The sequence below is a fragment of the Amia ocellicauda genome, chromosome 6 (assembly GCF_036373705.1).
Source record: "Amia ocellicauda isolate fAmiCal2 chromosome 6, fAmiCal2.hap1, whole genome shotgun sequence".
Classification (NCBI taxonomy): Eukaryota; Metazoa; Chordata; class Actinopteri; order Amiiformes; family Amiidae; genus Amia; species Amia ocellicauda.
In genome coordinates, this window is record NC_089855.1 from 12,944,242 (window position 1) to 12,958,518 (window position 14,277).

The following is a 14,277-nucleotide window of genomic DNA, read 5'->3' on the forward strand; positions in this document are numbered from 1 at the left end:
CTGAATATTTGACATATCTCCGTTCATCATCTTGTCTTTCTTCAGTAATGTCCCAGTATTGAATCACTGCACGGTGATCTTCTTTGATGCATGTGGTGAGCAGAGTGTCCATTTTGACCCCTCTAGTTTTGAAAGACAGTCAAGGCAAAACACGTCACTACAATATAGTGAGGTTCTGTGCTTGCGGTTGTCCATAAATTAAGCAGTTGGGCCAATCACAAAAAAAAAAAAGATATGAACACCGTGCAGACTTACCCTCATATATCTACTCTTTATTTTTCCCCAATCCTCAATGACAGTTGGCTTACAGATTGCGCTGAGAAAAGAAGGATTTCATTTTTTAAACAGTGAAAGTATGTACAAAAATGGGTTCGATTTTTATTTTGGAGGCAGGCTACATTTCACTCAAATGCCTTGAACTGTCTCCAGAATGTACATTTGCTAAGAATTACTAAACTATTTTCATAGTTACAGAAGAACCTCATGTGAGGAAAAATCAAAACCAAGGAATTCTAATTGAACTTCTCCCGGCCCAGTCCAAATAATTTGTTGTTTGTTTTGAAAAAGCACATGCTTGAATTCCCTGTGTGATCTTACTGACCAATACACCACTGAAGCATTAGCACAGATGTGGGTAGAAAATAATATATTATTCTTCCTCGTCATTATGTCCACCTTTGTCCCTAATTGTCTATTTACTTTCCAATGTCCCTCAAAGAGCACAGTTATAATTTCTCTGTATCAATGTTGTCTAGTTGTATTTTCCTTTGGTTGTTGTACTGAATGATTGTTACACAAGCAACCAATTGATAACATACCAATTTACAGTGTGAGAGTGTATGGTAAACCTTTTTTCCTAAGAAATTGACTTTTAATGGTCATAGTTACATGGAAAACACGTCTCGAATGAACTGATAAAGTTGTTTTATCTATTCTTAGTCTAAATTCTGTTTTGTCTAGGTAGTGAGAAGGTGTGAAATCCAACTATATTAAAACATGAAGGCTTGAATTACAGCTGTTTAAGAACTAGATGAAGGAATTTATAGGCTTCATTCCTGTTCGACTGGGTCTCACTTCTTGCCTTTGTTGTATAAATGTTTCTTCTTGCTTCCTTTTATAGTCCTAACACAGAGCGTGCAGTGTGTTTGGGAACTGCAACTTTCAGTCAGTTTATCTTGAAGTGGAGCTGTCATAGCCTTGGCAGAGAGATGCATAACCAGACCGTCTAGTAATTTCTTTCCTGGTCTAAAATTGTAGAGTACAGGTCAGAGAATAAGTAACCATTTCAGTTGAATATATATTTACTTGAATTGGTAACCAATGTCATTGTTTACCAGTAACTGTCTGCTATTATTAATTATGTGAATCTGTTTTAAACAATCAAAAAATACTTTGCTCTTGCTTTGTACTGGAATGGGTTTGAAGGTTTTTTTACAATGTCTTTCATTAGAGATCTTTTGAGTGGCTACTGCAATTATACTTATCGTTTTCCTAAATTCTGAGTAGATGAACAGTATACCAAGGACAAAGGACATCCTGTTTCAGTGAACACTGAATTGGAAGGAACTTTCTAGAGACTAAGCTGGATTTGGAAATTGTCTGTAAACCAAAAACTTGGTCTGATTGATTTTGCTTGTACTTTTTCCCCAGTAATTAAAGTTCCTTCTGAAAGGTGACCCTTGACTGGTCTGAGTATTTGGCAATAGTGTGCTAGAAACTTCCATGGTAGGGCCCTATGAAATCTGCGCTGCGGAGAACACGGACAGAATCATGGAATTTAAGCAAGAAACTGAATCAGGCACTCGAACACTTTACAACAAAGTCAGTTTAAAGAAACCCCAAATTTTTGTATTAATTAATTATTAATCTGTAAAAAAAAAAAAAGAAAAGCGCTGCCTCTTGTGCCACTTCACACACACACTTGTGCCACTGTAGTTGCCGGTATCGCTTGAGTGAAAACAACAAACAATAAGTTATAATATTATAGCTTTTGACATGTCAAGGCGAGCTTCATTCACATCTCGACAATTAAGTCATACTCTCAACTACAGCTAAGATGTATCAGCTTTTTCCACCCCCACACTTTTTCAAACGAAAAACCCATAAAATAATTTTGCAAATTCAAAATAATAAAACTGATCCATCTATTTCATAGGGACCTACAATGGGTGACATTGCTCCACATACTTGACTGAAATTGTGATTTTAGTATTAGGAAGAACAGAAAATTTAAAAATAGGCCTTCTGCTATAATTATTCCATCAATCCCATCACCATTTCCTGTGTTTTCAGGAGTCTCATGAACTTTTGTTCTCAATATTTGCAAATTCAAAATTAATCATATATTTGAAATGTAATGCTTTTTTGTAGAGCCCTGATAAAACCTACCTAGTTCTGTATATCCTGCAATAAAAATAGTGCTTCATGATCATTTTCTTTTTGCATACCACAGCAAATCATTTACGTGAATTGAACTGCACCATAATTCCATAGTTCCTGTGCTGCTGCATAGACCGTCTATTATGTACACAATTGGGGGAATGCCTCATAGCCTGTTGTGGCCTTGTTTCTGTCATAGGAGCACTTTGTACATCATAATTCACTTAATGTGAAGATTGCTCTCAGAGATGACCGTTGCATGACAAGAAGGTACATGAGTGGTTCTTCTCGCCAACAAACAGAACTTTCATTGACCCGATGAAGAGATCGCTGAAGATAAATGTCTGGCTTTTGTATGTCTGTCGCTTCACAAAAGCAGATGTTCGAGTCTCCTCATACCAGAAATAGGATGTGAACTAGACTTTTCTTTCCAAGGCATGTCCAGTGCGCCACGTGCTGCCAAAGCACGCTAAGGTAACATAGCTGAGGGAATACACAGGCCTCCCTTGCTTTCTCCCATCTGCCAGTTTCACTTCTTCACACATTATAGCAAAAATAATAAATAATAAATACTTGTGCTTACATAACTTGAATTCTATCTCAACATTCCAGTTAAATTATGTTCCATCAGCCCTTGTTACATCTGTGTTCAGTTTTCCCTTTAAGATATCATCATCTACCTTTCCTTTATGCTTGATATATAAATATATATATATTTAAAAAATATAACATGACGATTACTACTGAAGCACTTTGTAGGATGTGGAGTAAGATATTACACTACAGCCAAGCACCATCAAAGGCCAAAGATATTAACTGTCAAAGGTGAAACAGAAAAACCTGTCTTATTGCTAGAATGACCTTGTTCACACTATGACATGTAATTATACTGAAAGTTTGTTCAGTAAAAGGAAGTGATGATGAAAAGTCTGAACAATTGGGAAATTAAATTAAGTTTAAGGAATTAAAGTAGGTCAGATTTGTTCCACCGGAAGGAAGAAAGGGCTTTGTAGAGTTTCTTATGGTGAGATACAGCTGCACAGGGGTTTGACTGCATCTTGTAAAGAAATTTGATTCATGTTGATATAGGACAACTGCCAATTCATCAGACTAGGCAGTGGTTACATGGCTGGAGAAATTATTAGAGTTTTCCATTTATCTGAGTCGCATTTCTAGTTGCTTCTAAGTGGGTAGGAGTTTCTTAATTCCTGAGATTAATATCTGAACACATGCATGCGACAGTGAATGTTTATTACTGAAGTTTGGCAGACAATACAAACATGCCAATGCTTTTTTCTGTAGGTCTTTGGGAAAAGCTCTAGAGCAATTTTGGAAACTTCATATACTGAGAATAATAAGCACTGCCCACTTTTACTTTTCAATAGTTATGCAGGTATTTTACCTCCCTGGACACACTGTGCTTTGTAAAGACCAAAATGTTAATGTTTAATCCCACACATTTTGTCATTAGGGTTTTATGGTGTTGTCCTTTTTTCACATAATGACTAAAAGGCAATTCTAGCCTTTAAATAATAAAACAATGGGAAAAATCAGTCTCTATAACTTATTCTTAGCATTTTCTTGAGACCTTGGGCTAGACCAAATCAAGACTTACACACAAATTGCAATGTACAAATCTGCATATTTTCTGTGTTTAATTTTTTCTAAGAAGACTTGTTATACTATTTACAAATCAGAACATGATCGGGTACAACTTACAATTTCATGGTGGGTTAAAGTTTTGATTTGGTCTAGCCCCTTGTTTAATGTAAATTTGATTAAAGAGGAGATATGATACTTGAATTTATATGCAAGATAGAAATACTGGCAATGGCCAGTCTTTTTACATCCAACTAAAATGTATGAGAAGACAAAGAGGGAAATACTTCTAGAACAAAATATTTGATTTTAATCATCCATATAGGCCCTGACCTCTGCATTTTAAATGCTTTAGTATTGCAATTAAATGTTTGTACAAGTGTCAAGTCTGAGCAGTCTCCATCACATTCATTCAAGGGAAAAGATTAGTGTGCTTTAAAAAATAGAACAGATTGTTGAGAGAATCTGCCACACAGTTGTAAATAAGTTATGAGTGTGATCTGCGTGGTCACATAAGATTCAATCCATAATATCCCATTAAACTGTACAGATTACTCTCACTTTGATTTATATTTACTAGCAGGCAACTCTACAAGAAAAAAAACACATACAGAAAGAAGCAATGGTCTTTGTCTTTGTGGCGAAAAGTTAGAATAAAAAAGGACAGTCCAACTAAAAAAGGAAGGCTGTGTTTCTTTTATCTTCTATGCATTGCCCTGTATTAATGTATGTTTAAAGTTTATTTATGTGTATATTTTTTCTATAAACACTGCCCAAGAGAACATCATTAAATATATACATGGGAATTGTCATAAAGTCACATTTCATCGACCTTGATTCATCCAACTTCTCATCTCTGTCTTTAAAGCAATGTTGAAAGAATGCCAAGTATGTTCATCCCACAACGAATTCAAGATACAGCCAATTTAGAAGAAAACTTTGTAGGCAATAAAACAGGAACATCTTGATCCTGCTTTTATTTTTTCGTTGATGCAGAACAGCAGGTCAATAGAGTCATATTGAATGTAAAGTCAGGATCAGTTAATTAATTATGTGGTTGGCAGAAGAGTTTTTTTTATCTCTTTAAACACATTAGTTTGGTTTCTGGGCAGATTGTCCATTGCATGTCACCAACACTTTGATTTATTAGACTGAGCTTCTGATGAGGTAGTAGTACCTGGTACACCTTTCACTTCACAGGGTTTATGATTTCATAAGGAGGTGCAAGAACTCCAAACCCAGATACATTGACTTTGAATGACAATCGAAGGGATACTATAAAGGTAGACCTCACTTAGTGCTGAAAATGATCTTGGCAGTAGTTCCCGTATGAACTGGGTAATTAATCAGTTGCGTTGTGGATTCTGTCATTTCAATGACCAATTCAATAGTCCTGAGAGACATCGCTCTCCTATTGTGCTTGGATAGACACATGTTCTGTTTGGGTTGTTTGAAAAGGAGAGCTCTACGGATTCAGTTTCAGAAAAAGGCAGTTGTTTGTATGGTTACCCAGGCTCACAGCCATATGGATAGATACAAGTGTTTCCTCAACACTGTTTAATTAGACCCCTGATTAACTCTTTCTGCTGCTCTCTCTATATATAATAATTAAGGCTGTCTGCATTGTACATGTATTTCTGCATTGCTAGCCATTTAGAGATTGTCATTTAAAGGAAAGCAATTACTAATAAATGCTTGATTAATCATCAGATCTCTGATTTAACTGATAAACATTGAAAAAAGATCCTAATACAGCTTTTAAGCCAAGAACTTGCAGTAGAAATTAATGTTGAACATTTGTGGCCCTAATTGTCATGTTTATTTAACAATGGCTTTCAATCTTTCAGAGGACAACTCTGTAAGAGAGTATGACTACATTTATATAAATTAAATAAATCTCTTCTACTAGCCATAGAAAGCCCAGAGCCATATACTTTAATGTTGTATTAATGGAATAAAAATTGAAAGGATATCATTTTAAGAGGTTTATGGCCAGTGTTCCAAGAAAAAAAGACTAAAAATACATTACTTAGGCAATTTATTATATACTTTGTTATTTGGTTGATTAAATTATTCATGTCTGTTTTAGATATTAAACCAACACAGTCAGAATACAGCTTATCATGCTCAGTGCTTTCAGTATATGCTTTTTGTATATACACATCCAAACTTATATATAAGACTACTTCCAATACATATGTATGGATCCCTTGGCATTTGCTTGTTTGTTCAAAATGTTTGGGAATATTTCAGACATATATGGTTTGAGGATTGTTTAGATGATATTTTATTATGACAGGACAGGATGTGATTGCAATGGCATGCAGTCTGAACCACAGTCCATCTGTTCTTCGCTGTGATTTGTGTGGAGGAGTAACTACAACGGAAGGAAAGCTTTGAGAGTGCTTTTTTAAATATCTGACCTGTAAAGTTAGTGAATATTTTGGGCATTAGCACACATATTTCTCACAAACCCCACAGGCATCCAGGGTTGACAAAGTTGTAGAAATCCACCTGCCAAAAGAAAAAATGCTAAGTGGTTGTCTGGTGTTCTTTCTACTTATATTGATTATTTATATGATACACTTTCATACTTGTTCCAGAGGACTACTTAACTACTGTAGAAAGAGAGGCAATAACACCATATTCAATTGCAAACCCAATATAAACTGAATTTTGATCGCAGTACCAAACTGAGAGCTTTGACCAAACCATTGGTTAGGTTACCTACACCATTTAAAACTCTCACAACTCAGCATTATTTGCTTTTAGAATTGCATTCTTGAATCACATTTTATTTTATTGGTTGTCAAAACATAGGGCATTGGGTAAAGTGAGCCTCTCTCATTACTACAGCAAGAATGACGCAGTGCATGTTAATGTTTACCACAACTTACCACTGTACATTCTTTCTCATGGGAATGCATTTTATGTTATGCTTTAGTTCAACAGATGGCACTGTTTTTTGTTTTTTTTTAACAGTCATCTACTGGAATACTTTCACACCACATGTACACCAGTGATGTATTTGTTTGAGCTAAACATGGTTAAATTAAAATACAATGAGTTTAAGAACTCCTAAAGGTTAAATCACAGAAGCTGCATCTATTATAAAAATACATTTTGGCATAGTCCGTCCCATTGAGACAGAATAAATTCACAAATAACAATAGTACTGAGAAATATTATCTATTTTCTAGATATTGTTTTTGTTATTTCATCTGTGCTTTTTGTAATATTATTTATTCTAATACACTCATTTTTTACTATGAGACTCTTTTTGGGAAATGTATTAGGTAAAATAGAGTGGTGCCATGCTTAACATGCGTTACAGATACAGACTATCAGCAGAAAGAACAAATCACCTTCAAAACTTATACTTATACTTAAATAGCAGTGCAATCCAAACGCCAATGGTATAAACTTTTGTATAAACTTTTGTAGATCTGTATAAACTACAAATGTGGCTGAGAAAAAGATTCAGCAGGACACTGAAGCTCCTAGCATGTGTTACCTTGTGTGTTTGAACAGTCATGGGATCTTGATTAGTTTTAATCACTGGTGATGGATACGATGCACTCTGAAAATGTTGTTCCTTGCTCTGTACTTCAGGATGCAGTATGTAGGGAGTGTGGTAGCCGAGACAGCAGTGCAGTGGAAGGAGGTCATGGTCTGCTAACTTGGTGTTTTCTTCATTAGGGGAGCTATATATTTCACCCTCTTGTCTACGGATTGTGCTTAGATCTGTTAGATGTCACACAGTGATTCCCTGTGTTTTTCTAAAAGGTAGCAGGCATAGATATGACCGTTTAATCCCACAACAATGTCTGTCTGTAAGAATATAATAACAAGTGCTTTCAATGGAAATATATTTTAACCAACTAACAATTTCACACTGAAGCTTAAAAACATGCACATTGAGTCTCTGTTTAGGACCTCCATATTTTTCCAATCAAGACCAATCATTGTGAACCAGACAAAGATCACAGATTTAATTTTAAAAAAATGTAAATGTTGCCTGAAGCCTTGACATTACAAACAATATTAGTAATGTGATGCAAAATTAACCATGTTTCGAAAACAATGGTTGTGATACCAACCTAAATATACTTCAGTGCTAGACACTGTATAACATATTTAAATACTTGTATAACTCTTATGCTGCCAACCTTTGGAAGAATTGAAGAATCCTAGTAGCATACTTATATTTAACCATAATTACTGTGTAAACTCTCTGTTCATTCCTGTGCACATTACTTACTTTTTCTTTCATGTCTCCTGGGTTTGCTTCAACTTGTTAAACCCAATTACAGTCAAACTTGTGATTGTAAGGAGTCACAAAGTTAAGCTTTTAGGAAGAGTTTAATTGTGCAACTGGATTTATGGTAAACTTTGGGATATTAAGCCATGAGCTGGGAACTAGACATGGTTAACCACAACATTATCATTATAGAAAGCTGGCATAAAACAAAGGAAAATCAGACACCACAGGAAATTCCAAGTGTTACTCACCATCCCACAAGAAACCTCAAAAGAAACATTCACATTGCTATCAAATTAAGGTTAATAATGGGTACAAGGTCAGTGGCCCATCAGCTGGGAACTTTATCATTGTCTCCAAAATAAGTGTTGATAATATTTCAAAACTAAAGCAAAAATAAACTTCCTGAAATGACTGGAGAAAATCAAGTTTCCTAACATGATAGAGATCCTTAATAATCATGTACAGTATTTAGACTGTCATTATACATGTACATATAATGATTTCTTATATATTTCTAGATGCCACTTTCTTCTAATCATAAATGTAACCACTATGATGTACAGGTTTGTAGTTTGCTATTAGCGGGTGGGTCAAGGTTTTGATTTAAATGTGTTTCCTGGTACTGAAGAAATGTACCTGTTTCTCTGGTGTAGGGCTACAAATGGCAGTTCTAATGATTAAATCAGATCAGCATTATTGCTTTTTGAACAAAGTCAAGCTATAGTATGGAATAATGTATGTGCAGTGTTTTATCTTACATAGCGAGTGTTGAGACTGTCTGCATTTGTTGTGGAGGCTGGTACTAAGTGTAAAATCCCATCTCTGTCTTTGAGCCAAATCCATATAGGCAGCTTTGGGGGTGTTTGGGTGGTCTGTTATGATTTCTTAATAGGAAAAGTATGCAATGTTCTTTGTATTATTTGTAAAAGTTAAGCTTGTGGTTGTAAACGTTACTATGTATTTATTTCCAACACATAGTATAATGGTCATATGATTAGGAAGTAGAACAAGGACTTTGATGAAGCACTATCTATGTCTTATATTATTATTATTGCTAATAAATAAATAATAATAATGTAAGACAAGTCTTTGTTCTACTTCCTAATCATATGCCCCTTATACTATGTGTTGGAAATAAATATATATTAACGTTTACAACCACAAGCCACTAGAATTAAAAAAATCTTCACTTTATCTCTCCACTGAACACTGCACATGGAAAAGAAACTTGGAAAACAGTTAAAACACATAAACACCACACACACACAAATACAATATATAATATTTAATAAGTGGAACTAGTTAGTTTGTCAATTCTGATCCTTTGTCAAGTCCATGGACACAGTTGATTTAGTGAATATCACTGTAAAGACAAAAACGTTTGTTAGTCCAAGACAGAAAGCGTCTTTAAATTAATCAATTACTTGGAACCAACCTGTTTTCAACAGAGAAATATACATTTGTATGCAACACTGAAAAAGACAGTCTTGTTAGTTTAGGTTTTTTACATTTCTATAATTTTTTCCTAGTGATCGCATTAATGAGTTGTGTATGTGTATACACCACCAGGTTGTAAGAATGTAAGTTACACCAAACAGCGTACATTAGAATCTGGAAAATGTGTCCGACATGTGAAAAGGCAGGAGTTGAGTTGTATGACCTCTTCAACTCAACTCCCTACAAATTCTTAGAAGGACCTAGAATTACGAACATAACAGCAAATGCCTATGGCAGGGACCAAAGGTCAAATTTGTTTTAAGTTAGAGTTAACATTTGTCAGGCTTATATGAAATTTAAAAAAATGGGTCCTCGTTACTGTATCAGTTTTGTTGTACATAGGCTTTTATTTTTTCCATTGTGGAGTAATCAAGGAATTCTTGAGAATGCTCAAATGAAGTGTGTGTGCACTTTTAGATGTTTGGCTTAATATATAAAATGGAGTAGTAGTTCTATGTATTCAATTATTCTGAATGTTTTGTGGATTTCATTTATTTCTCTTAAGTATAAAAATCATCTCAGAAAGCTACAGTTCATACTGTAGAATTGAAGGATCTGATATATAAGTTTAGAGGGATCAAAATCCATAAATTCTTTCTGGAGAATTGCCTTTTGTTGGTTGGAGGTATAGAAGCAAGAAACGATCCCATCATGAAACAAAAGGACCTTTTTTGTAGAAAGACTTTGGCTCTCAATGTCCTCTTTGTATTTTTATGCTGAACATATTGCATGTGTGTAATAATACAAATTCTTCTGATTCTTTCTCTGCTTCACTGTTATACAGTGGTGTAAATGGCTTTTTTCTTATTGACACTGTAAAATACACCATAGCTAAACTTGTCAGGGAATGTGGAAATCTATGTATTTATGTTTTATGCTGATGCATACATTAATAGACAATTGTATATATTAAAGCAATATGGTGAAATGTTAAAATGCAAATTAAATTAGATGTTTAAAACTTTATCTTGTATTTTCTGGGACCAATTAATTAATAAAAATGGAAAGTATCCTATCCAACAGGTTGGGTCGAGGAGTTCAGTTATTGTCACATTTTAAATAGAAATGTGTGTTATCATGGTGATGCTTTACAAACACATTTTACAATTTGGTGGGATAGGTTTACTGTGGAAGAATTGGGAACTGGCATCAGGAAGTAGAAGGGTTTTGAAATACCTTGGAACCGTTATAGAAGTCTTCTGGGAAAAAAACTTTTAGAAGCCATTCATGCATGTCAGAAGAGATGCATAAAAAGTGAAACTGCTGTTAATTAACAACTTTATACCCCAAAGAGAGGGACCACACATTGTGTTGAGTTAGTAGCTGGAAGTCATGAATTTATATTCTAACCCATGTGGATTTAATTTAACTTATATTTTCAAGAAATTACAGAGTTATGGCTGGGTGGCAATGTAGTGTACTGTGAAGCTAACACAAGAGCTTTTAAATTGTTAAAGATCATTTTTCATAAATAAAACATTGTAAAGGCCAATGTACTACAGGTATGTTTTTAAAAGCATTAGAGCTTATACTGAATATATGATATAAAGCAAATATTTCTGAGGAAGTTTTTTTATTATTATTATTTTTCATTTCATTATGATTTGCAAATCCAATGCATATTATTTTAGAAACAGAAAGTAGAAAATCAAAGAAAGATGCATCTCCAATCATATAAATGTTCATACTGTATATATATTATTGGAAATTAACATCAGGATTTATGTAATTGGGGTGTTTGTGTTTTTCTTCAAAGAGATGTAATGTCTGTCCACAAACAAAATTGGTTTAAAATTTGTTTAACGCAGAAAGCAAGATGTTAGACTAGAGTATGGAGTGGTTGCCATTGAAATTCAGTATTTTAAGCAGATCTCTTTTACTCCTTTTTATAGGGTGGCAAATCCTACACTGGGCCGTGCGGGGGGAGAGACTGCAGTGGAGGATGCAAGTGTTTCCCTGAGAAGGGCGCTCGGGTAAGTGTCACTCTTACTTCCTTTATTGAAGGAACTATCTCTTCGAACACACATTACCCAGATCCAGTGGACCGGGTGTGAAACCTGCTATTCAGTAGTGACTGACATGGAGGGGTGTGCAGACTCCAGGGAAGACCTGGTAAAGCAGGGCTGCTGCCACAGCTTGTTCACTTGAATGAACGGGAACATAGAGGGCAGTCAGCGAAGGAGATCCTATTCATCGTAAAGAAGTACATACCCAGTGGAAATAAGTGTTGTTATGGGCCTAGAGAAAATAATTGCCCAGAGTTATTGTGATGAACTTCTCAACTAGATAAGACAATATCCTGTATTGATAAGGTAGATGATAACACACAATAAACCACATCCAATTTTCTGTTGACATAAGCTTTAGGGTATTATGCTCATCATAATTAATCCGACAATCTAATTTCTCCACGTTTGGAGCCATACATACATCCTTAGGTTGTTTCTGATATTAGTCTCAATTTTACATTATGAAATTTGCTTGTAAAATATCTTCTTTTCTATCAGCTCTACCCTGCTGTGTGCTTTGTTTGTGTTACTCCTCACATGTTCATCATCACGTCGAAGTGCAGTTATCAAGGGCAAACGTTTTCAAAGATCTACACTTTTGCTATGAAAACAGACCTGCGTAGTCTAAACATTCACCCTTTAATTAGATCAAATCTGAAAGTGCAAACAGACTTTAGGTATGATGGGCTTATAGCAGATATTATTTGGGTATTTGGGGAGAAAAGGGTCAGTGTTTAGGAGGTCACATTTCAAAACTTTCCATTCTTTCCATTCCATTCCATTCTTTTTTTTTCCATTATCAGCATTTTCAGTGTTTCTCTGCATCTCTATCACATTGTCAGGTTGCATATATGTACATTCCTAAGGCAATTAGGACTTATTGAAAGACCACAACCAGGTTAAGATGGATTCTGATTAAATCCCAACATACTTGAAATGTGTCCCCCTTGATATTTATATAACTGACATCAGAGTTGGTAAGACAAACAGTGCTCTGCTATGGTATTAGGGCTTAGATAAATATTCCTAAAAATACTCCCTTTTACTCATCTTGTAAGCTCATTTTACACTGAAACTGTAGGTCAAAGAGCAGTGTGCTGGTAGTATAGATGCCTCCTTGATCTAGAGCTCAACTGAAGTGGAGACTGAGCACGCCCTCATTATTAATGCTGCTCGGTGAACGCCATCTTCCTCTTGGTAAAAAAAGAAACTAAAACATTCTTAATCAATGCTCACTGAAGTCTTGGTAGTGTTGCTTTTCATTCACAATATTTATAAAGTCTCGACGTTGTCTGGAAAACAAAGGAAACTGCTGAACCAGCCAAGGAAGTGCATTCCTAAGTGCACGATGGGCGCAGGTCAGACTGTAATCTGTGTGTCTTTTCTCTTTCTGCAACGGAAATGATCTGATTGTTTTGTGAAAGGGCTTCTCTATGGAGCAAATCCTCTGAACATTTCTCCCACTCATGGTTTTCCTCAGTCCCTTTGTCTGGTTTGGTCTCTGAATTGAGTCATCCCAAAGTTAAGAAGATGTGTATAGGTAACTATATATGAGCTATGTGGAAATCTGCATAAGTATTGTACATTTCCAGGCCCTTTCTATAAAATATTATAATATCAACTATCCTTAGAGAACTGGGTGTTGTATTTCCATATATCATAGCTGGAATGATTAATGCAATGTCTGGTTTGTTCATTGACGTACAGGACAGGAATACACGCCCCAAGTACATCATTTCCTGTTCAAATATTTCAAATCTTTCGTGTTCTCTGTCTTCCGTTTCATAGCACAGTGAAACCAAAATAAGTTTTGTAAAACCAGGAAGAAATGTTAGTCTTGGTTGTTTCTAAATATAATGCAAGGATTTGTCTTCAAACATAAATCAAATCGTGTCTACAGTTTGTTTGTAATTCATCTGGGTTATGGATATATAGGCTTTGCTGAAGACTGTGCACAATGGGATCAAGCTTTTAACCTTTTAGTTTTAACATAATTCATCCACCTTGGTGTGGAGGTGCTAAAAAAAAAAACTTTTGAGAGAGGTACTGTCCTGTCCTGCAGACCACACAGTTTAATAAAGTTCAACTATAACAGCTTGACCTTTTTAATTTTTGCTGAGTAATCCTGATGTATTTTGACAAAAAATATATTTTTAAAATTTTGTTCTTATTTTTTCGACGTGAATTCCCCTTGATTAATGAAAGCAGAAGAGAATATTGTGAAGTACACTTGACTTATGCATTAACTCTAATCCCTGCTTGAGGACTTAAATACACTTCAGCATCTTTCCAGTACATACACAACCCATAACTCAGCAGTATTTAGATACAGTTCTTGTGTGTCTGTCCTGATCAAAGCACAAATAATATTGTGTTACAACTAAAATAATCAAGCTCCAGCTGTGAATGATTGTTTCAGATTCTTACATAATGGAAGAAACACTTAAATAAAATTTGATACAAATAATAATTTACTTGGTTACATGTTTATCTTGCTAGATCATTTTCAATTAATTCAGTTTTAGCTTA

General features: G+C 34.9%; 1 protein-coding gene across 1 annotated transcript in view; it reads left to right on the forward strand.

Moving 5' to 3' along the window:
- Positions 1 to 14,277, forward strand: part of col4a2 (collagen, type IV, alpha 2) — a 71,661-nt gene that overhangs the window by 7,493 nt on the left and 49,891 nt on the right. Inside the window, exon 4 of the mRNA XM_066706167.1 lies at positions 11,632 to 11,712. Within this exon, the coding sequence (XP_066562264.1) occupies positions 11,632 to 11,712 (81 nt within the window). The remainder of the gene's footprint in view (positions 1 to 11,631; positions 11,713 to 14,277) is intronic.